Source organism: Varroa jacobsoni, unplaced genomic scaffold (assembly GCF_002532875.2).
Source record: "Varroa jacobsoni isolate VJ856 unplaced genomic scaffold, vjacob_1.0 scaffold_782, whole genome shotgun sequence".
Taxonomy (NCBI): Eukaryota; Metazoa; Arthropoda; class Arachnida; order Mesostigmata; family Varroidae; genus Varroa; species Varroa jacobsoni.
The window spans coordinates 180753-205559 of NW_019213684.1; the positions used below are offsets into that span (position 1 = coordinate 180753).

The 24807-nt window shown below is 41.1% G+C and overlaps 1 protein-coding gene and 2 long non-coding RNA genes across 5 annotated transcripts; 2 read left to right on the forward strand and 1 right to left on the reverse strand.

The window, feature by feature from the left end:
• The first annotated feature begins 331 nt into the window (after positions 1 to 331).
• On the forward strand, positions 332 to 7379 carry LOC111263698 (solute carrier family 41 member 3). 3 transcript variants are annotated; one of them, XM_022839030.2, is made up of 3 exons: positions 332 to 977; positions 4446 to 5009; positions 5104 to 7379. In XM_022839030.2, exon 3 carries the CDS (start codon positions 5419 to 5421, stop codon positions 7000 to 7002), a length of 1584 nt encoding a protein of 527 aa, XP_022694765.1. In that variant the 5' UTR covers positions 332 to 977; positions 4446 to 5009; positions 5104 to 5418; the 3' UTR covers positions 7003 to 7379. The 3 variants fall into 3 exon arrangements, with proteins under 3 accessions (XP_022694765.1, XP_022694764.1, XP_086825886.1); XM_022839029.2 differs by having other exon boundaries at positions 4446 to 7379; XM_086969760.1 differs by lacking the exon at positions 4446 to 5009.
• A 3394-nt stretch (positions 7380 to 10773) lies between these two features.
• On the reverse strand, positions 10774 to 17210 carry LOC111263690 (uncharacterized). Its single transcript, XR_002682375.2, has 5 exons — positions 17081 to 17210; positions 16390 to 16494; positions 11465 to 11568; positions 11119 to 11263; positions 10774 to 10990 (listed from the first exon to the last, which is right to left on the reverse strand). It is a non-coding gene; the product is annotated as an uncharacterized LOC111263690 (long non-coding RNA).
• On the forward strand, positions 16765 to 22621 carry LOC111263691 (uncharacterized). The gene is made up of 2 exons (XR_002682376.2): positions 16765 to 16868; positions 20652 to 22621. It is a non-coding gene; the product is annotated as an uncharacterized LOC111263691 (long non-coding RNA).
• The last annotated feature ends 2186 nt before the right edge of the window (positions 22622 to 24807 follow it).

The following is a 24807-nucleotide window of genomic DNA, read 5'->3' on the forward strand; positions in this document are numbered from 1 at the left end:
ATGTAATGATAATTAAAAAGTATAAAAATAACGAAGAGTTGATTGTCTTATAGATGGGTTACAGTGACAATATATTGACTAAAGTAGGTGTACGTTCCCAATCGATGTTGTAGTAGTATTTTTTATTCAAAAAACAGCGCCTTTTCGAACGAAACAACGCACAGCTAAATGGCGGGCCCGATATTCGTAGCTACCTAGATCTTCTTTCGCCCTGTATGCGCCGCGTCCATTGTCACTTGCACAGACATCATGTACAAGTGACATTGTATTTTAAAAACCACTTGTGTAGCTGGTCAGCATAGTGCGTCTTCTACAGTCGAATATTTTTATTGCAACATCTGAAGAGGTGGTGTTCATCAACGTGCGTATGCGCCAGCGACAAGCGTGCGTCGCTCTACGATGTTCTATCCAAGCGCATGTTCCTCGTACGCGGTTCACGCTTAATTTCTATGACACGGTGTAGCCGATCTAACAATGCTGGCTACAGTACCTGCTGCTACTAAATTCCCTGTAATTTTAACCGCCCAGAGTATTCGAAATTTCGAACAATTGCGACTACGTGCATACATGCGTACTGCGAGAGCCATATGCACAAGATTTTTTGCGATGACCGAGAAACTTTGTCTGTACTTAGACCCATAAGCATATCAAGCTGCCGAGTTCGCCTGTGAAATTCTAACTGTGACATGTGTTAGCCACGTACAGCGTATCTCCTGTCTTAGCGGGCCGTCTGCCTTGTGCTGGACCCCCCTACAGCACATAATTCACACCTACTTTACTAGTCGTTTGTCAATATCGCCCCCAGTTGAAAACTTCACTTCCCCTTAGACCTTCTACCTATTTTCCGGCAATGAGTTCACTAGTAGATCGTCTGCAGGAGAAGTGAAGATACGCGCTACAGAAAGGATTTAATAAGTGTACGGGCTGCCAAGCTGTTCGTAGCGTTCTAAGAGAAAGCTGCTCGTAGCTAAGCATTGGTATGTTGATGACCGGTAGGTCTGGTGCTCTGTTTCGTGCCTCTTGTTTCTTTCTTACTTTCGGAAAGCGATCGTTACACATTAATTGGTAACAACGGATGATTGTTTTAGTTAAGAAGTTTAAAGTTTTTTAGTTTTGCTTTTTAGTTTGAAAAAATAGTGAGAGCTATAGTGACCGAAGGGCCAGAACAGTAAGAAGTACGGACAAGCTGATAAAAAAGATCGCATTGCGCTTTATGCTGCGGATTCTATTGTGCCCACTTAGACCTCGGCTACGAGTACTCAACATATCGGCAACTTATCGACTAGAGAAGAATATTCAAATGATGTGTCCGCGTTTGGGTTTTAATCCCGTGCTAGAGCGCGGCCTTCATCCTGCAAGGTTGGATGGCTTTCAACCTGATCGTGACACTGGATACAGATTGCATTCACAAAGCCGGTAAGAGCGTAGCACCCGGAAAGCGAGTTCGAAGCCTTCAAGTTTTATCGGACCCTGAGGAACATTCTCACGTTTACGCCCACAAATTACTACAGGTGCCCGTTGCCTATGGCGTTTAGTCCGTCTGAAAGCCCCACCTTCAACATAAACAGTAGTCTGCTGATAAAGAACACCGACTTCAGTAAGCGCGGTAAATAACAACCGGGAGACGGATGCTGCATGGACAATTAGTCTGACACAAATACTTTGGCTTCGGCTCAACGTATATTGATATCCTGCTTGACATCGTTAAGGTACGTGACTAGGTAACCTCAAGATGATCAAATGTTTATAACATTTGTACGAAGCGAGAATCGCCACACGACTATGCAACTTCCGCAGACCTTGGAGATGCGGACAAGAAGAAGATACTGTGTGTTTTTCTTGAAGATAATCTCCTCGTAATAGAATTTCAAGGCAATTTATCCTCATACGGACCAGTCTTCTTGCATTAGCTAATCCTTCAAGACTGACCTTGCCGAACGTCGTTACAGTATGTTTATCAGCGGCTGTGAGAGCTTCCCTTGCATGTCTTTGTCTCAGATCGTTAACTAGTGGGGTGATCATCGTTGGTCGTAAGTGCAGCATCCACCCGGACAGTATGGCCGCATAGCCAAATTTGTTCCTAAGCGATACCCCTACGCTTGCGCTAATCTTCTACGTGGCATTAGAAATATACTGAGTCAGAAATCACCGATACGTGCTAACTGTGCGTGATCCCAGTTCCGGTATGCAGTATCCTGGTTATCAAAGCCAGGACGAACGAGATCATCTGTAGCATGGTTCATTTCGGATCGATGATGTTTGCGATAGGAGCTGGCTCTATTCTGCATGCAAAAGAACGGCGTCGTAATCGTAAGCAGCGTCTGTGGCAGTTGGCTTATAATGATAATCTGCCGTGTGACTACGATTCGAACTGTTTGCACCGCCAATGGTGAACACAACATTGTGCAAGCATTATATACACAAACGATCGTCTCATTGGGAAGCAGCGGTCACGCCTAGGCAAACCTTCCAGCTGCCAGTCATCGCATTGCTTTCTGAAGATGTCAGTATAACCTTCACGTATTTCCGGGTATTCTATCATTCGTTTTCATCCAACCTGCAATCACGCTCTTCATCGCCTGATAAGTCGCTTCGAGACTGGGAAGCTGAAAAATCAATCCTGACGTCCCCTCAACCCCCATATCTTCTGCAGTGGCTGATATCACCGACGGCATGTTCGCTTGCGCGATTTACGCCGTTCTTTGTCTAATGCGTGACGCGAGTGTTCTGTTGATTGAACACAAGTAGCTAAAGACTCTGTATCCACCTGAAGGCTCGCCGGCCGACTTGAGTATTTTCGCAATTTCATTGTTGACGCCAATACAATTGGCTGACGTAATTTTTCAAAATTCAATTGCACTAATTCACTTTTTTCATAGTAACCCATTAATAACCCGCATGTGCGTAAACCTCACGTATCATAACCTTATTGCTATATTATTGATACAAGTAAAATAATAATTATATATAAAGATACCTGTCAGTTATTTTGTGGAGCAGCAATGTTGGATCTCTCGGAAATTCACTTCAGCTTCAACCACAAAATACAAATGATCAACCGAGACTAACGCTCTCAACGCCATTATTTAACTCTAGCTATTTATGCTGGGCACCGACAGGTCTGGCAAATACGTCGTACCGGAACATACGAGAAATCAGAAAGATACGAAATATGACATGAAAGTCTCATTTTTCAAGAAGACCAAGAGCATGATAAACCTCGGGATTTATTTGCCAACGTACTAATTTCCATTAGGCTTACAAAGTCAAAAGGAGTTGCCAATATTTGAATGTCATGCTTTCGTAAGGTGATGTTTTCTAGGTAACGATTTCGTCTTCCAAATACACAATAATTGCAAATAAATAAATAAATAACTAGTATAGAAGCTATGTAGATAACTTATTTGTTAACACTATTTTTAACAACCCTAGTAATAAAGTTTGAGCTATGTCTTTTCTTTTGGCTAACTGATTTAAATTCTGCTAGGGCTGGCTGAGAAGCAACAAATTTAGTGGCCTATTTACTTCGATGTACGCGGTTCGATCCGGAAACGAGGCCTTTTTCTCGCAGTTTCTCAAAGTTGAGAGTCGAATCTTCGCGTCGACACTGTTTTTTAAATAGCATAATGTTCCGACGCCGAGCACATAGTACTTCACTGATTTGTATGGCTCGATCGCTTGCTTATTTTTTTTTTGAAATTTGAAATGGAATTTTTAAATTTAGAAAAATTCCATTTCAAATTAGTAGGGTATCACCAATGTTACGCAATTTATAAGCATGATTCATGTAAATTATACGATCGACATACAAGAAACGTTTCAACCTCTTAATTATGTCCTATTTATCAGTTTCTAAAAATCCTCTCTCTATTAATACATTTTTTAAGTTCAGTGTTTTCAGCTTTCTAAATTGTCGCAGTAGCGATTCGACATCATATAACCTGAGTTGATCCTTACCCCCCTAAACATGTCCAACATTTCGATGCAAATTGTGCACCCGCTTTCTACTTCTGTCGTAATGTTAACAAACCGTAAATTATTTCCAATCGTTGTAATGCTATTCGATCTGTGTTTTCTTACTGGCTAGTGCGAGTCATCAGCGTGAGTCATTGTATGTTTTTCCGGCAGAAGCAGTAGAACTATCAGCTGCTGTTCAATGCTATGTAACTCCCCTTCATAGCATCGTTAATCCTGCTTGCAATTGTATGATATTAGGCTCTTGAGTTTGGCCAGGACCTCCAGCGGTCCTCCGGTAAGGCATCTAGGACTTGTTGTTCCTCTCTCTCTCTCTCTCTCCCCCCTCTCTCTCTCCCTCTCTCCCTCTCTTTACGCGCTGCCTCTTTGAATCCCTTGACTTCTCAGTTAACTGACTGCCAGTAGTTACCGCCGCCAGTTGCCGGCCAGCGTGGTAATTTCATGACTTTCTCCTCCTCGCCACACAATAGCCAGCATCGTCATCATCATCGTCGTCTTCTATTCATCACAGTCAATTCTCTCGACCCTGCAAGGGTTTCACTCGCAGTAGACAGGTAGCTGCTCTGCGACACTCTTTCATCCCTGCGGTGCTCCACTCCCTCGCACTTTGTTTACGGCGCCCTCGCAGCGAGCCATCGTTCGTCCAGCCCTTATGATCGGATCGTGTAAAAGGAGCAACCTGCAGACACGAGTCGAGCGTTAAGAAGACAAGTCACGTACAACGGCCGTCATTTCCAGGCGGCGAAGCGCTTGAATGAAGGGAACTGTAGCATTGTTACATTATCGTTTGGGAGGTAGCCTCAAGTGCTTTTACAAGTAAACTACAACTACCATTACTACTTCAACAGTCACGACTAGTACAGCTGTTAACAGTGTAGAGCTAATTCTATTACCCCTTCCTGGTCTACTTTTCTGGCTTAGAGGAACAATCTCAAGACACCAATACTTACAAGAAACTGTTGGAGCGCTTTGGCCAACAAAGCGATATCTAGTCCAAAGCTGTGTCGACATATAACACCAGGAAAAAATATCCAGTGAGTGCAATTTACCTATGAGAACTTGAGTGTGTGTGTCTCTGTGTATTTGTGATTACGTAGCGCTTATTGTGATCATTTTTCTGAACTTCAGCTACGGACTTACCATCATCACAGTTTTACTGGCGTACCTGAAACGGGCAGAAAACCTGCGTGTGAGTGCGGGCGTGCCTGTGTGATTGAGTGTGTGTATGTGTAAAGGCGTTGTATGCTTCGATGCCTTTCTGCCCTTTCGTGAAGTTGGAAACGACCATTATTCCCACAGTCGGAACATTCTGGATGGCCAAGGTGAGCGTGGCGTCTGGGGAACGAATTCGTAGCCTCCGAGAACTAACTGGCCCTCGAGGAGTGGTTCGCACGATTCACAAAAACCTCGCCATCGTCAGGTGGCCGCTAGTAGGACCTCGAGATGCCCGTCAACAATGGCTATTCGCCGACAGCGTCGGGGGTGAATGTCGTAGTGGGGTGTGATGCGGTCATCGACTGTGATTCCCTAAACGAGGGCAAATACAAAAGTCTAGGTCATACAACACCTCTCGAACAGATCGGCTGCTGTCCGTCCGGATCATCGGGTTCATCAGGAAGCCTGATTTCCACCATGAGTGATAAGGTATTAGGAGCTGGCGCTGGTCTGAAAGATAGCAACAAAAGGCTACCAGGTAACGAAGGATGGCTGATCACACTGATACAGGTCGTTGGCCCCTTCCTAGTTGCTGGTTGTGGCTCGATGTGCACAGGCATCCTTTTGGATATCGTGAAAGACTGGGATAACTTCAAGATGATCGAAAGCCTTATGACCCTGGTCCCTACTTTGCTCGGGCTTAAAGGAAACCTTGAAATGACGGTCACCGCACGACTTTGCACAGCCTCTAATCTCGGCAAGTTGGATGACCCGAAAATACTGCTGACCTTTCTTCGGGACGACCTTCTTCTAACACAATTCCAGGCTACGATCGTGTCGCTTATGGCCAGCCTTCTGACACTGGGCATTCAGGCGATTAAGGATCCATTGAGTGTCACCTGGACAGGCAGTCTTGTAGTGATCTCATCATCCGTTGTGACCGCTGGCTTCGCCTGCCTGTTCCTTGGATTGCTAATGACTGGCGTCGTCGTTGTTAGTCGCAAGTTTCGCATTAATCCGGACAACGTGGCCGCACCTCTAGCGTCATCTCTAGGCGATATCTCTACGCTGGCCCTGTTCGCATACATTTCGCTAGGGATTTTCGCCCTCAAAGAATATATATACGTACCTGTCACGTTCATTGTCATTTTCATGCTTTTATGCCCAGTGTGGGGCTATTTGGGCTGTCAAAGCCCAGATGTACGTGCTCATCTGCAACACGGTTGGCTGCCTATATTACTTGCCATGTGTATCTCGTTAGGAGCTGGCTACATCCTCGACGCAGCAACAAGCGACCTGGCTGCAGCCCCCGCTTACGTGCCTGTAGTGAGCGGCGTTTGTGGCAATCTTCTTGTGATACTTATCTGTCGAATGACGACAGTCCTTCGGCAAAAAAGCGCACTCGGCAAAGATAATGGAACGGTGCCAGCTATGCGTAGGGATAATCCATTCCGCTGCGGCAACAGCAATTTCGAAAGTTTGAACGCGACGTTCCAGCTCCTGCTCATTCTGCCCATAGCCGCCCACTCAATTTTTCTGCCAATTATCTCGTTCGTCACGCAAGAGGTCAGCATCACCGTTGTCTATCTCGTAACGTTTTTGTCATTCGTTTTCGTTCATGCACTCATCATGTTGTTTCTAACTCGCGAGGTGGTGCTACAACTTTGGCGCTGGGGAATAGATCCAGATGTCGCGTCAATCCCAATATTGACCGCGGTAGCGGATCTTACCGGTGGCGCATTCACCTGCGTCATATTTATAATTTTGTATCAACTGGAGGACTTCAGTGTAACAAAGCCGCACGACGTATTCAATTTGACCACGCCGCTCATCGAGGCTCTGACCAACATCACCGTACCATTGCAGTACTAGACTCGTTACCTACAATGTTGGATACGCAGCGCAGAGACTTGTTATCGATTGCCAGCAGTCATGTTAAGGCTTGTTGTACGATGAAAGCGTCGCGGGGAATCAATTGCCAGTAGAAATGATTGATTTAAAGATCAGACCGACACGAGATGCGATTGTGTCATACTAGGTTCTTACCATTTCTCAGTTCGATAGGTTTAATACATAAATTCACATATCAATCACCCTCAAACGAACGTACATACGCATCACGAACATAATCATATTTTGCCTACTCTCTATTAGGATATTAATAAATTGTATATAATCTGTTAATTGTTATAGTAAATATGATACATAAAGTAATAAAGTACATATTTATTTAATACAAAAGCATTAAAGCTACCTTTTTTTTTTACCTTTATCACTATTACCTATTATTACCTTTATCAAGATTTATCACTAATCGGTAAAATGTTATATTTCTAGTTGACTAATGATTGAAATGTCACTCGAGTATCATGCTTTCGATACAGCTTTGAAGTAATTGCTTTCCTCTGTAATATTTCCCTCGCGATTACGCCAACTATTCTTTTAAGCCAAGTGAAGTCCGGTAAAGAAGAACAGTAATAGCGTTTCGTGCGTCCTCATTGATCGAAAACAGCATATGCAGAACCCTTCAATTCACAAGATATTATAGTACTGTTTGACAATTTCTTTCGTGCACTTCCGTGAGCTATATATACTAATGGTCACGATATAGAAATGAAATAGATTTCTCTGGGAACGGCTAGGTGTTTTTTGCCGAACAATCAGGCCAAATTCCCTACACCAACAGGATCAAATGTTAATGTTTGTTTGCAGCATGGCTAGATGTCAAGCGTTACTCACTGTCATAAAGTCCAGCACTGATTTACCAACGACTCAATATCTGCCTGCTTGTTCTTGATTCTCCCAAGACCCCCGTAAGAATTAGTTATGCTAGGTTCCAGCACATCGATAGAAGTTAAAATGTTTCAGAGTTGATGAACTTAATGCTATCGTGGATAAGTTCTGTTGATCTTAAGTTTATATTAGAGCTTCAAACAATCGAACGGTAATGCGAGGGGCTGCCCACTCGTAGCGATTATGAAATATAAGATATTCAAATTTCCATTACAAAAAAAGTATGTTGAAATAGAGAAAGAACAAGACATTGCTTATAGCTATCCACTCCGTAGCTTATAAACGTACGTAATCTAAGATCATTGTTGGCGTCATCCACAAAACTTGTTTGGGTCAATTAATTAATTGTAGCGCTTAATTATATAGTTCATAAAATGCTTGATCTGACAACATATTGGAAGGTTATCTAGATAATTAGATCATGAAAATGCCCCAAAAAACATGAAAACGCTATTCGTTTTTACATTTGTTCTCGGTGAAATATCTATGCGATAAATATATACAAAGGCCTTAGACTCACGTCTATTATCAGGTAGAGCACTACAATTCAAATCTCCTTAACTGCTTTCTTAATAAAGGTAGCAAACATACTGGTGTAGCAGGGCTTCGTTAAACTCGTGCATTAATTTATTTACGAGGTATAATGTAAAGTTCTCAATGACCCTGCTCCCACTTATTACCCATGTAGTTAATTTTACAAGCGTTCTTACCGATATAGTAGCCATAAACGTCGTTCCATTTCGCACGTAGAAAACGTACCAAAGTCCAGTTAATTCTGCGCTAACTCATTTATTTTCCGATAATAATAATATTCATACATAGTTTCTTTAGTTCGTCAAATATTATCTCACTCGCTTGCATTGTTACGGAATATTTATTAGATAGATGATTTTTCCCATAAACAAATTACATAAGCTGTGGTCCTTTTTTTTTTTTAAGCATTCGAACATCATTTTCGAAAATCAAACATTTTAGCTTAAAGCTGCTGATCAAAATGATTGATAAACAGATGAGGAGATGAATAAAATAAACAAATAAATAAAAAGTGTCTACATACATTGTTGTACTGTAATGGATGTATGAATAGATAAATATTGGAAAAACGTTCAGTCCATATCTATCCGTACATATCTAGGCTGGCAGCATTTTAGATGAACTAGACGAATTGTCTTTGTTACCATTGATCTTTCGAAGCGATCGCGAACGGCGGCCTCGACTAGATACGGACGTCTATCTGCAGCCGTTATAGCAGCCACAACACATCAAGCAGCTGCAGCCGCAGGAGTCGAAACGAAATCCCGTACAAATTTTTGGCAATTTATTTATATTTTATATACAATCTTTAGGGCCAACGATAACCACTACTGCAGAACAATGACAACCCAGTTGGACTCGAGCTTTTTGGCTTGGCCGGAGAACTCGATCGCTGGCGGTTTGCTTGGAAGTGTTCCAACACAGAGTTTCGTGACGTCGGATAATCCTGCAGGAAGGAAAACGAAAAACGGCGGGCTTGCCACTCGAGTAACGGTTCACGCTGGTGGACTGATAATTGACACGTGTGCAATTTATCGAAAATTAATAGCTGTTTTAGTTTGTTGCGAACCTTGTGTTCGCTAACTAACAGGTTATATCAGCTAGTACTAGCGGGAATGATCGAAAACTCTGTAGTATACCTTTTGCGCGGTAGCCGCCTCCTCTACGCTTTCGGTGCGGCAATTTAGTAACGGCTAATGTTTTAGCGGTGGCGTTCCAGAACATTGTAGAGTATCGTCGTACGTTACGGAACGCTGATTCACTGACGGTTTGAGTACCGTCTTCGATTCTGTACGGTTACAATTATACTAATGATATATGACAGCTCACTGTCTGTCCGCTATAAATAATGGTGGCGTAGCATGTGACCGAATACACGAGTTCTGCTTCTCAACGCCTCCTTCTGTATGTTCGTACTAAATGAGATGATTTATACTCATTAATCGTGTAACACACGTTGCAGAGTTGCCTTCTCTGTGTTGGGTTCATCCGATCTACGAATATAGCGTATAGGTTTCCGACGCGTAACCCGGCGTTTCCGCTAAACCTAGGTTATTTTCGAAGCACATGAAGTCTGCCGGGAGATTTTCTCATAATGCGCCTAACGGAAAACGTCTTCATACTGATGATCGCTTATCAGCATACGAAGAGCCTGCGGCCTATCTGCGGTCCAATGAGTAACCCAATAAACTTTGTTACGTTTATCACTGGTTTTTTTTTGGGTAATTTATGCACTGTTATCATATTGTACCTGTGCCCTCGATTTTCCTTCTGTCCGTCGCTCTGAACCCTATCAAAAAACCCTGGCCTAAAAAACTGTTTGAATAGAGTCACCCCTTGTTTCTAAAATTTGTTTTCGAAGTAGATTTTGATGATCTTATAAATCGTACTCATAGTCTAGCATGCTATCAACAATGAACTTATAAATAGTGTGCATACAGTTTCATAGTTAGCTCGCTTAGGACTTACACTATTAACCCCAATTGACCTCTATAATTTGCTCAGACATTTTATTTTTATTTGCGATATCTTTGTGTGCCGTACACGTTACTTTTGTGTATGTTATAAATACGATAATATTTACTGTATATGCCAAAAAGGAGGACATGTGCAGCCGTTGTATACTAAGGTATCTTCTATTTTAGCCATTATTATCGAGCAAGAAAAGTCGGTTAAGAATTGGATCTTAAATAAATAAATACCTTCAGTAGCAAACAATGATTATAAAAATATACCGCTATATATTGTCTTCGACGCATATCATGGAAACAGACTAAACAAATCAAAGTTAGGCAAAATATCCAAGACTGATTTATTTTTAAATGTATGGATTTATACCAATACCCCTACAAACTTATTTTCGTGCTTTTCTTTATAGTACGCCTGAAACCAAGTGCGATAAAGCGATAGGTCTGCTCATTTCTTACGTATATTATACATACGGACATAAAGTTGACACTAAAGACATTCAGGTACAGGAGATACAGGAGGGCCGGGTATGTTCGAAATAGTCACCGCCATCAATCCACACGATCTGTAAGAGACAAATACAACTAGAAAAGCGATCAATATATGACACAGGAGCAGTTTGTTTAACCTCACAAAAATCGAAAACTTCGTTCAAACGTTAACTGTTAAAATCTACCATCGTAAGCCAATTACCCCTGTGAAGGCTCCAAGAGTGAATCGACGCCGGACGTCGGGGGGGACGTCGTACTGCACGTCGACACGCCGACCACTATAATTTCAGCGCGAGCAGAATTTTACATTTTTTCACCGGGACTTAGCATATAGCCATAGCCATAGCCTGAAAGCAAAATACTGTTCATGAATTGCTTGGACTGCAGGTGCTATCGCTTGCTTGCTTGCCATAAACGCCGATTCCATTATTTTACAACTGAATATCTGCGATGCTATGCATCTCCTTGTCGTTACGACTATTTTGTTTCATTAAAAAGAATCAACACTCAAATTAAGTTCTAGTATCCGAAGATACCGGTTTACTTACTATGGCGCAAGCGGCCAACGTCCCAGTGATCAACAGACGCCGTGCGTTCTGTGTACAGTTCCAGCAGAGGCCATCAGTAGTTTTAAGACGGCGAAAACTACGAACTAAAAATACAGCGTTTCACTCGTTATAACTCCGGTTCACAAACGATTGTGTGACGAAAAGGCAGCACCAATTAATTGGCTGGGAATAAAAACCGTAGGGTTGGGGCAATTTAACCTTTATTCGTGTATACTTTAGCAGGAATAATTGTGCTATTGGTCCTTATTAATCGTAACGTTTAAGCTATCGTATTCGTCGATGCTGGTGGCATGTTAGTTGCGGTCAGCTGTCCTCTCAGGTCGTTTATGAGTTCTAATGTGAGGACAACATGATAGCAATGGCAAAAATACGCCCCCCAATCACCTCCCGGAATTCTCCCGTAGTCTAGGACGCCTTTTAGCCCTAGATCACCGACGAAGAAACGAAATTGTACCGTCTATAACAGAGAAGACCGTTGAGCTGTATCAGAAAGTTTCGGCTTCATAGATGAACACCAGAGCACGATACGACGCAGGTATCCACTTGCTCGTCAACAACCGAGGTGTTTCTAGATAAATGAATGAGACGACGTACCGAAGTTTTTTTTCGAACAATTACGCATGGATGGCTCGTAGGCAAGCTATGGCTTACTCGCTCAACAAAATTATAGGGTGGTTTACTTATATAGCAAGCAACAGCTTCAGCATGCTCTTATTTACTGCTCTATTCGAAAGTTATCTCGAGCACATAATTAGTCAACAGGACTCTATTTTTTAGTTAAGTGTTTTCATGCTTATCAGAACAAATCAAGCTACGGTCGTCTTGCTGCTGGCCAGTTTTTCCATGCTTCTCTGTTATAAAGACTATCACTTAAAGGCTCCGTCCGGTCTCATACTAGCTGGCAGTTTATAGATCGTCGCGTCAAGGATTATAAATGTCTGCTTTGTTGTTAGTCCTGTTGTGCTATCTGTGCGTAAATATTATGTGCGACGACTTCGATATTTATCCAGTCAGAGTTACTATAAGGTATTGTATCACTTAACTGATTTATTTCACTTAAATTTCGCTTCTGAAGAGCAAAGATTTATTAACAGCGAGCTTTCAACTCTCAACTGAGACCATAGCCCACTGAAGCATTTTAGATAAACGCGTAATATAAATTCTCACTACTAAGCACTGTGTGTATTGCTGATAATAACACTATTTATTGGAAACACTCAATGGTTTCTAACTGATGCGGGTAAAATTGAACTTGGCCAAAAAACGAGCCATGCCTTGTTTTTAAAGTTACGTGTGTTACATCAGAATGTTAGCTAAATGTAATTGTATAGTGTAATATATCTGATGTTTTTATACACTTTTTTTGCATTTATTGGCAGCAAAATAAGTATTCTATTTGTGTATTTCATTTGTTTTTATCAAATTTTTTCGCTTTTAGTAATTATAATAGCATATACAATATAGAAGATAGAATAGCACAAGTCGTTGTAATATCAGATACCCGCATCTGGGATACGCATTGCTACTTATGAAGAGTCATATACATAATGGGGTCAATTTATGGTTCGTTGCCGTCAGTATACAGAAATGTAAACTACGATCAAAAAGTTTCCGGTTAGCCCTATTCTTTAAAATAGTTCAATTTCCAATATGAAAAGCATCATGTGATTGTTTTTTAGAAAGTTCGTTACAATCAAATCTGAAACGCTAAGCGGGATAGCGTAATGGCGTGCCACGTTTCCACAAGTGAACAGTGGAGGCAAAAAAAAACCGCTGCGACAAATGCTCGGTGGTATATAGCCAGAGTTACCTATCTCTAATAGCAACAATGACATTTCTCAACAGTACCCAGCGAGTGCACTGCATTAAAGCTTACAGCTTCAATTAGTAGAGTCTGAAATATAGGATGCTCGAGTGGTAACCACTGTAGACGTGAATAGGGTGTATGAATTCAGCGCATTATTTTTTAGTAAAAATTTAGTATTTTTGCATATCTTTTCTGCGATGTTGTTCGGGGACGGTTGTATTGCTTATTTAAGACGAAGCTTCAGTCAGTCCGCGTTATAGGACTCGAACCGTGGTATCGTGCATAGAAAATATTTATTTATTTTAGCTTCTTTGCGGCATACTGTTTTTCAGACGACCCACCCATATGGTCTAGTCGTTGTAACAGTTGTACAAATTGGTTTTTCTAGCTTTTTATCATGTGGCAGGCGAATACGGACGTCAGTCTTGAAAAAGGGGCGGACTAGCAATACTCGCCTGCTAGTGCTGCTGCTCATAATGACAGGACGCAATAGACTGATTGTTGTCACAACGTTAATTTTTTTAGCATCGGGGAGAAACGCTGACTACGTCTCAGGGACAAAGCGCTTCGTTATGCTATACTGAGTAGGCGGGGTATATGAAGAGTACAGTGATAAGTGCAATCCTTTTTTGTGTGGTATATATATAAATACAAGGGTTTATTATTGATGACGCATAGAGACTGGCACAAATGCTATTTATTCGAGCAGTACTACATCCTTAAATGGCAATAGGGACAGAAACGTCTAGAATTATTGGTACGAACCTTAATGGTACATAGGGTGGGGCATCTAGATCTAGAGTTCTAAGACAGACAAATACTTCAGCACCTTCGTTAAGTGCCATTGATGACGGTCAGTTTTATTCAAATAACCATCGTTCACCGAGATTACATCTTCACTTGATGACCCGAACCTCTCCCTGCCTCATTTTCAATACTCAGCATTTCAACGGAACTCGTGCGTCGAGCAACATCGGTGGCTGTAAGCTTTTGTTGCATGTTATCAATCTTTACCGATAGAACCATTACAATATAAACTGGTACTTCTGAAAGTTTAGACTGATATCAATATACTTTATCTGTACTTAGGACTCGGGCGCTAATGCCGAAAGATTTTGTTTGGAAACTTCCTACGATTGGCATTGAGTAAATTAACTCATGATGAGCAATTCATTTTTAGACATGCTAAAGCTTTGAACAGAGCTGAAGTTCGTAAGTAAAAGATTATTACGAAAATACAACGCTACTTATTGTCAGGTAACATTTTCATGGAACGAAAGCGACCGCTTGCTAGATTCTATGCCTGTTGAACATAATCTTAGCTTCCGGCGTCGCTATGCAAACTAGTTAAATACTCATTTCTCATGTCCTACCTTTATGGTGTATTTGTATATTTTTATCTTACCGTTTTGACAAAAATATTGAAAGTAATCAACGGAGTGTAAGTAGAGGGTCAAACTTAAATAGGCCCGCTTTGTGTCGTTGGCCAAATTTACGAGACAAGAGTGCAATTTTTATTTTCCATATGGATTTCCATAACGATTGCTTACTATGGCAATGATATAAACACTGCATTTGTTACCATTACAGTCGCAAGTTCTCTTCTGTTGCTTTCTGTTTTTTGCTCATAGTGTTAAACATTAGAATGAAAAACACGGTTTCAAGTAGTTAATCATAATACTTCAAGTCAATCTTGGCGCTTCAAATCAATCATACGCATTTACAAATATTAGTTTGCATCAGTAATGAATGAAATAAATAAATAAATAGCCTACGCAGAAATTATTTTTTGAATCAAGTTTCTATGGGATAATCCAAACGAATAAATTTTGTCGAACTCGACCAGGTTCAACAGTGTGCGCACTGCAATTGCATGAGTACCTGTTAAGTTAAATAAGCACATACAGTTTAGTTAGACAAGTTCTCTCTGACAATGAGCGTTATTACACGATAGAGAATTGGTTACAATGTCATAAGAACTTGACAAGGACATCGTCGATGTGTCTGTGTGTGAGATTCTATGACAAGTGCTACGCCACTTGTCGAAAGCGATGCCAGAACCATCAGTTAACATGAATGTGTTATGCTATAAGCGTGCTGCTATGTAGTCCAGCCAACGGGTTTTTTTTTTTTGGTAAATGGTCCAAATACTTCGATTCGATATTCTCCCGACCCGGGCGCGAAATTATGAGGGACGTGCGGTGCGGCGCGGCGTGGCCGAAGGTTCCCGAATGTTAAACACGGACGAGATCCGGCGGGGACTTGTGTTTGAACCTCTCTGACCATATTTCGCAAGATACGTGTGCACGTGAGCTATCTGAAGCCAGGTGACGCTGAGTATAATCTGAGATACAGCATCAATTCTAGTTGGCCAAGTGTGCATCTAGCCTTACACTTGCTCGATGGTAACGTGGACTGGACGATGTCTTTGCCAAATAATCGTCGTCATTTGAGATCACTTGGTAAACAATTTTCCTCCACAAGAAGACATTTACCCAACGTGCTGTACGACGATAAATCTCGTTTGGCTGTGATAAGACAGCCGATACTGCCGGGCAACAAGTAAATGCCACCGGCCATTGAAGACGAGGATTGGCAGACCACTTTCGAACACCCTCTTATCGTAATGTGACCTAACTGTATTACTGGCCTAATATGCGCCGGCTTATTACTGGGCAAAGTAGAGAAATGGGATCATTTTAGGTGTTTCAGAATCTTCCTTACTGCGCCGACACCATCCCTGATCGGGCTTTCTAAGAAGAAGATATCGAAATGACAGCTCGACGCTGCATTGGCACGAATGCAGGAAGACTCAAAGGCATTGGTAAGAGTATCGATCACTTGAAACAAAACCCTTGTCTTGACACGGTTCGAGGCAGCAATCGTCTCACTTTTCACGAGTCTTCCAACGCTCATTTTGGTCACGTTCTTTTTTGTATCGTTAATGATGAATTGCTTGATCGACAACAACCCATACATAATAATGTTGCCATAATGCTAAGACTCATTCAGATTGTTCTCCGCCGCCGTTAGAGTTATCTCAGTCAGTGTAAACGCGACGTAGGGACATGAAACAGAGTTAGCAATCAGTATTTACCTCTATGATGTTATCGTGTGCGGCAGCAGGCTTTGCACTTGACAAAGTCGTTACGGCGTCGAGTGTGGCTGTAACCGCGTCGAACGCCTTTGTCGCGAGCGGACTCTGCGGCAAAACGATCATACGTAATCTTAGCTATAGAATCAATACAAATCTGGAAAGTAAAATTAAGATTATTTGCTTGTTGTGCAAAAGCGTCTGGATTCCGGTAATCTTCCGTTTCGTAGCAGAGGCTCACAAGGGTAAGTAGGTCTGTCAGTCGGGTCGCGCCAAAGCTTTTCTTATTTAGGAATAGCGTTAGATTGTTGCATCGTTAGTATCTAACTAGCGAACGATAATTGCTACGAGAAAACTTAACACTCTTGAACTAGCAGACCGGTTTAGTCGCTGCTAGGCTCATTTTTAAGTTGTACGATGATCGAAACTAAGTGAAAATTAAGCCCCAATCTAAATACTCTTTTGGCTAACGAAATGAGCAGGTAAGTTCGAATCATGCGGTTCCCTAAATGAAAGTTAAGCTTCCAAACAGAACTAAGTCACATAATGGCCACGGCTAAAAAGTAGCTCTTATATGATCCTATCAAAACTGGAATAGTATGCTTATTCTCAAGCAATTTTATGAGAGAGTTATTATACTAGTCAAAATGGCTGCTTGCTTTTGGTATGAAGTGTACTCTATTAAAGTACCTACTTAGATGCACGTTTTATAGTAAAGTAAATCACGCTGGTAGTTTTAGCGAGCTTGTAGAGACTCGGGCCGATCACAATTCAACCCGACTGAAAGCTTGGCTAGGAACAGCGAAACGCCCTGTCATAGGTTAGGTCCGTGCCCCGACTCTGACAACCCATACAAAAAACACTCAGCAATGTTAACTTTCCCGTTCTACGCCTTTGGTATTTATGCCGCCCGACAGCAGTAGCAACGTTTCCTGTCTAAACCCTTCAGAATCCTTCCAATGCTAACGAAGACGACCTCGTGAGCTTGGCATATATGCCAACTATTTGAGCACGCACAGTTATATACTACTATATAGAATATATTACTACGTACGTATAATCTGATACAAACGCAGGTTGTTTCTGTTTAGCACCCGATCGTAGCTACTCTTCGAGTTGTTAAAACTCGACAGTGTCAATGGATTATTGCATGTACAAGCTATCTAGGTAAGTAAATGTTCATAGGCTACGATAAACATGGACCTTCCGCTAAGTAAGTTTAGTTGTACAAAAATTTCACCTTTGTGATAACTACTTTATAAATTACAATAATAGTAATAATAATAATATTAATAATCGGCGGCACTATCCGACTATTATATATTTTAAAGCCCTTTTAATTAAATACATTTTCGATTTTGAATGATTGGAAAAAGAAACTGTACAAAACAGTTTTGTTAGCTTTAAGTGACTTTTGTTGTAGTGATCGCTTTTCGAAATTTTCCGTACGCAAAACTATATCAGTGCTAACATCGATGCGCAATTTTCGCAGGGATTCTAGCATTGACGATCATCTTATGGTACTATTTAGGAAAGTGGGCACCGCTAAATTAGCGCTGACTAACTTGATTAACGCCGTTAGGCAGCGCGGCTTGCTTCAAGGCTGGTGGGGTTAATAGCTTGATCATTCAGGGTTAGCTTATAGGCATTTTTGATATTAACAAGGTAGTACTTTGCGTTAAGTTTCCTCTGGAAACCAGTTTAGAGCAAAAAATTGTGTAATGCAGTTTGGATCAACATATGCTTGTTTGCGAAACTGGTTAAAAACGGAACCCAGTGAATTGCCTCTCAGGGCAGGATCGATGGACACGCTTCCTCGCATACGACTTACTATAATGGATTAGCATCCCCCGTAACAAACGCCATGAAGGCGTTCGATATCCGAACCAAAGACGACTTTCCCTCTTCAAGCCAGCGTGATATTTTAGCGATCTTTGGGGATCCACTGGCTGTTGAGTAGTAGAGAATTGAGAATTCTTCAAGTTTCGGTCCCGGTTACAGAATCGGGATGTTTTTAGTAGGATAGCGATGGTCTGCATATAATGAGCGATTGAGTGAAATTGGTTTGAGTACCTCTTTGAGCAGGTGGTCGGCCGGTTCACTACTTTCTCTGGTGGCTTCATTCCGATCTGACAACGATGACAGGGTCTGAACTGAAAGCTTCCTGGCGGAATTTCTCGTTTGTTTTCGATAGAAGACGAACTGATATCAGCTAGTTGGTTGTACGAAATTTTTTGCGTCGCAGTCACACGTTTGTCTTTCGATTGGTATTCTTTCAAGTCGTTTCCATCCTTTTTTGCTGCTAAAAACGCCAAACGCGTGAACTTCGTGTTGAAGCAGCGGTTTGTCGACAAACTAAGGTCATTTCACCATCGAAGATGTTGTACTACCTGCATCACTGCTGCAGCCGCTGACGTTGCGAAGAGAAGAATAGCTCCTATGCGTGAGCACCGCCGGGGGCGGAAGAGCACGTTACACCGGCGTTACTTTTCTAACGTTTTTTTTTACTCCTGTTGTTGTTCAGTCGAGAAATACGAACGGAATGGTTGATTACTGACCCGTAGGAGACAGTGACGAAAGGGCCAAGAACACTGAAGCAGAGATCTAATGCACACTTTGTTATATCTATTATCAACAGTAACGTTACCTTCTGCCTAAACAATAAGATATTCTAAACAAGTACAAGGTACCCGTTAGGAGAAGAAACTACATAATACACAGAATATGTTTTGGAAACTTGACGAGAAAAAGGTTCTTTCTAATTATGAACTTCTGTAACCATAAACGTCAAGCGTTAGACTTAGGTTGAAGTTGAGAGAGGTTAGAGCGCGGTACTTCTCTGACTGAGGTTCAGAGTGACTTGGTGAAGCTTCCGGCCGTATTGTACAACATCATGGATTATTTGGTCAAATAGGAATTTTATTAAAGCCACCCGAATGACATCAAGTACGACCTTGCGTTCGAAAGCAACCCAACATTGAAATCACAACATCGACCTAGATTTATTATCGAATAGTGAAAAATTTAACTCTACTTTGTTTTTGACAAAACTACAATTTAAAAATTTATGAAAGGTTTTGAATCAGAAAATTATGACACGTTTTTCTTGCGTTTTCGTTATGCAAGCATCACATCTTGGCATAGGTTTGTAGGTCAACGACAGAAAAACGACAAATGCAATAGTAAACAGAAACGTCAGAAAGGTCCTAGCAGAAGGCGCCATTACATCAGTTGCTTTATTTAGACAAGTAGAAGCCTGAAAAATGCAAAGCTTTGCTAATTTCGATAAAGAGGTATGGAGTAAGGGCATCTGCACGTAACTGGGTATTCCAAAGCCAGTCGCCTATAGATGATACTTAAAGCTCTGGTAGGGCTTTGTTTCAACAATTTCGACAATTCCTATTCAGCTTCGACAATATATATTGACATAACATTCAATCTATTTAGTGAATAACATGCGTTTTAACTTGCTGAATAGTTGTTTTCCCCGTTAACAAACTCTTAAATATTGCTGTTGTAGGACGTGCACTAGATATGGGAAGACAAATGGTTGTATGTGTGGTTTTTCGTCGTGTGTTTTTTCGTGTGTAGAATTATTACTCTATTTTATAGAGTAGTAAATTTGCGGTAGCTGTCTATTTGCTATTGATGTTGCAAAGAGTCACCAACGGACCGATCGAATGGCTCATTAATTTTATTGCTGCGTAAATTCTGCCAGGTAATCGTGAACGTATACGAGGCTATATTCTTGACTTTACGCAGTGATATCGTTTCATACTCATTATTACTTGGCACCCTCATTGAATTTATATGCTGATACATTCCGTTCGAAGTAGCGGAATGGCGCACGCCCTACATTGAATGTATCGATTGACACTAATACAAGTTTATTTTGTTATTTCTTCGACAAATAACAAAATCCAATACTAGAGTTATATTGCCTAGACATGTAAAAGCAAATAGAAGGCGGAATTGCCGAAGAGTCTACAAACGCAACGCTGCTACAAGTAGCTCTACTCAAATTGTTTTTGCGTGTCGATAAACTTCAAAACTACTGGACAATCCGATCCAAACGTCAGAGGAGCCCTTTTGCCTTGACTCAGTCGATTCGCAGTATCAACAAGCTTTGCAGTGAATCTGACAGGCGAACTAACGTCTGAATACTATAACCTATTGCTATTACGTTCACGTTAGATCGTTGAATTCGTCGAAAGTCGATCAGACTGACCTCTACCCTTTGTTTTCGTTTATTAATCTCTTTTCAGTTAGTCGATAAGACTGCGATCACTTCGAATCACCATTAGCCGGAGGTGGGACACTAATCTGTCGTACTCACAAGGGACGCCTGCGTCACGATACAGTTGTGTCTAATCGCAGCTTTTTTTAAACAACAACAACTTTCGTTTTTTCAAACTTTTTTAGTAGGTCCGAGCTGGATTAGCGGAGACGAGCTGTGTGACATTTCTAGCCTCTGTCGTATCGATATTGTCAAAGTGATATAGATGCAATAACATCCTTCCGCATGTCAACGGAGACGAAATTCGAGTGATTTAATCAATCGGTCAGTGTCATCATCACCTAACAAAGCTGACCAATTAATCAATCAATCAATCAATCGTAAATAATCAGCTGAGCGAGCCCAATTTAAGATTGTTTAAATGGCAGCTTGACATTGTAGGTGGTTTATCAGCCCGGCGATAGCAACGAGACGATATAGCTTACTTATGTGTATAACTTCCTTCTCAGCACAGTCATATGCTACCACTGATTGATAGAACATAGCATTACATAATATCTTATGCACATATTTATAATGGATCAAATAAGGCGACCTACGCATATGTCACGGATAGGGTAGGTGTCGTCTCATTTACATAGAGTCCTCGCGCGTACAGTTCATAAGCTTTTTTTGTATGCCGACAATGCATATCGTGCCAGAGTTGTGCTGGAATACTTCTCCTAAGATGACAGATTCTAAACGACTGAGAAACAAAAAGAAAAGCGTAATTAGTGCCACTTATGAATACCAAGCTGAATCTAGCTCTTCGATGCAACAAGAAATTTCACTTCGAATATCTAGTAGATAAGTATGAGATTCGTTCTTATATAGCTTAAATTGGCTAAATCAGAAAACATGTGATCCCCGTAATCCGGTTAGGACGTGGAGCACTACGGCAAAATGACGTCGACTTGGCCAACTCGGCCTAGCATCAATATCGTCTACCATAGTTTCGCATGCCTTTATTGCAGACCCGTTCCCTCTTTACAGCTACATCAAAAAGCAAGATGGCATAAACAATGGACAAGGGTCACAGACTGGTACACACAAGGAAAACTGCCACCATCAGCAAATCTGTAAGCAAGCTTTGAGGGAAGCTTCATTATTGATGATTAGGTTCGTTGGCCATAAATCTAATCAATGTCGGAGTGTGATGAATCGAGCCCAGCTGATGCGCTCGCTCCTTGGAATATATCTAGTGATTATAATTGGGAGACACCAAATAATTTATTACTGGTCACAATTTTCCCGGCACAAATCTCTGTTTACATGCACGCATAGATTATTGCCTTGGTAGCGCTCTTTGTTCAAAGCGGTAGCCTGACAAATAGAAGTTATCAATAAAGGTATAGGTACTTCATGCTTCGTCTGAGTTGCTTGTAGAAGCTAAAACTGAATGACCTTTAAAATAGCTATGCAATATAAAATTTTTGGAAGCTGTGGCACATTTACCATAATAACATCTTCAATCAACAGGGAAGGAGAAAGACACAAAAAAGAAATCGAATAACACCCTTCCGAACTACGTACAAACCTTTGCCATGTGCAATTAGAACGTGATTGCCTCTTGCATTAAAGTAACAACGAAAACAAAGTGCATCCTATTTACACCGTATCATCATGCTAATGTTTACTTCACTGATGCGTTGACGGACTCATTTCTTGATGAGGTAAGTATATGTAGGACGAAGTGTACCTTGAAGAAAGTGCTATATCACTAGAACGCTTTGGGGACCTGATCCGACTTCCTCACACGCTAAAGCTCAATTTAGTTATCGTCGCTGCCTTCTTTTGTTGACTACTACAAAGACGAACGCTCCCAGAGTTAATAACTAGAATTTTAAGTATAACAGAAGGACCTATGGAACCTACGGAGGGCCTACCAATGAGAGACTCTAGTTCACCAATAATTAGGACTTCAACAAAAATTAAATATCCAGCAGCTGTATGAAAGTTTATTTGGTGTTTTATTTGCTATTATTAACTTATCTGCCTTGTTAATAGACACAGCACTTTTTATCGACGAACCTCGGAGACTTCACGCACGAACAGTTTCTCAACAGTTTTTTTTTGCATCAAAAGAAGAAAAAAGTAACTGATGCCGATTCAAAACGTCTAGTGCTGAAACAATAACGCAAAATAGGGAAACGAGGCTAGAATAAACAACTATATCCATCGTCTATGGGTTGCATAATACATTTTGTGAAATACAAAGTTTTCACGAAGCAAAGGATCATCGTATTTGCTTTAAATAGTGTGTATTTATTCAGTATTATTCTGCTGTGACGTTACGCAATATGGAGCCCTTGACAACAAGACCAATCGGCTACTTAATAGCTGTCACAAACTGTTAAGAAACACACGTAATCGAAGTTTAACGTATCGAACTTGATAACTGGACGATGCCCTTGTTTAAGTTGCGCACGATGCACTTGCATTTGTGCGTAGGAAAAAACAACTTACCAAACTCAGAACTCGAACCCAACAATAGAACAGCTGCCGCGGTCATAAAAGTAACGATATCATTAAGTTAGCGCTCTGATCAGTACGGACGGAATCAAGGTGATGCCTCCAGCCTTTTTTCAAATCACACCAAGATACTGAATTTACGCACTACTCTGACAGGTACCGTCGCTAGATAGACCATCTTGCCACCATATTGAACGTATGAGTTTGTCACTGTTGGTGTCGCTCGTAGGTCTGCGAATAGAAAAAGCAATTAACAAAAGCACTGACATTGGAAGCTTTTTCTTTTCAAAGAAAACGAAGCCTCACAACGTCGATACCATTGATGCGGTAGTATAATACGTGTGCTTTAACTCACGCGTCGTAATAATTCCAGTGGAGCTGAAATTGTAACCGACGACATCTTTGTAATTTATGTACGTATAGTCATTTCTTGGTAAATATTAGGTTTTATGGTTTCTTTTAGTTTTCTTCAACGCCCTGTTCGTATTATTAGTATTAACATACACAGCATTGCAGCCTTGTGTACAGTTAAGTTCGCTGTATATATACGATATTTGGCCTCCGGCCAAACTTTTTTTATTATTTCGCTTTGAATACTATCGAGGTGCGTCTGTGAATTTAAAGCCTATCTGAGCGAAGTTTTGCAAAGGCAGAAAATAAAGTACGTATTTGTTGCCATCAAGTGGTGAGCAACATATTGGCCTTGATGGACGCAGTGTAGCCGGAAACAATTGACGACAAAGCTGTCAAAGAAGGACAAAAGCCGGCCACGGAGGCCCCGTACCAACGAATCATCAAGTTAGTATACGTAAGACCTATAATTCAATTGTTTTTAACTACATAAATGTAGCGGCTTAATGTTTCCAACTATTGGCAAGGGGTTGGCCTTAGTCGAACATCTGGTACATTTGAAAGGAGCAGGATGATGTCCAAGGACTACGTAGTGTCGTCGGATACTGATCAAAGCGAGCGGTTTGAGTAAAACGAACTGTCGTCTCTATACATTTATAGACGTGAGTATTTGCTACAGTTCCAAATCACTATTTGAATTCCCTGTAGGACACGTTGGCATATAGGCGAAAAAGAGTGTCCTTGCCGTGCGTGTGTATTTTAGTTGTGATCTTCCTTACACTCTAAAAATTTCATTTTACCGTAATACGTGCCAACGACAGAGATAGGCATCGAATTGGACTCGTTAAAATGGCCTGAATCAGCGGTAATCTCCCAATTGAACTTGTACTCCTTTCATTTTTGGCATCTCGTATATTTATTGCACGATCGTGATTTGATTTTGCTAGGTACGAATAAATGTAACACTAAACTGAGCAGATGAGGAATACTCGTTTACGGACAACACAGATCCATAGGAGGGTAGTCAATTCATTTGTACAGGTAATACTGGTTACTTCTTTGTTTCGGGGTACTACCTATATCTATTATGTAGCGCATCCGGCGCTTGTGGTTACTAGTTAACTGCCATGGTACTGTGTCATCTGCAGAGAATCTAAACAATTGCAAATAACGATTCTTTGCTGAGACTTTCTTCCTCTCAAAGCTAACCTTGACAATATCCCAATGTCTGCAGACAATTATTTCAATGGCGTGATCATACTGATCACGAATCTATAATATTGCGGTGCAGCGCAGATCCCTCTATTAACTATCAACGGAGT

What these genes read in the sequence shown, in the direction of transcription:
- LOC111263698 (XM_022839029.2), top strand. Translation starts at nt 5,419, where the DNA reads ATGCCCGTCAACAATGGCTATTCGCCGACAGCGTCGGGGGTGAATGTC.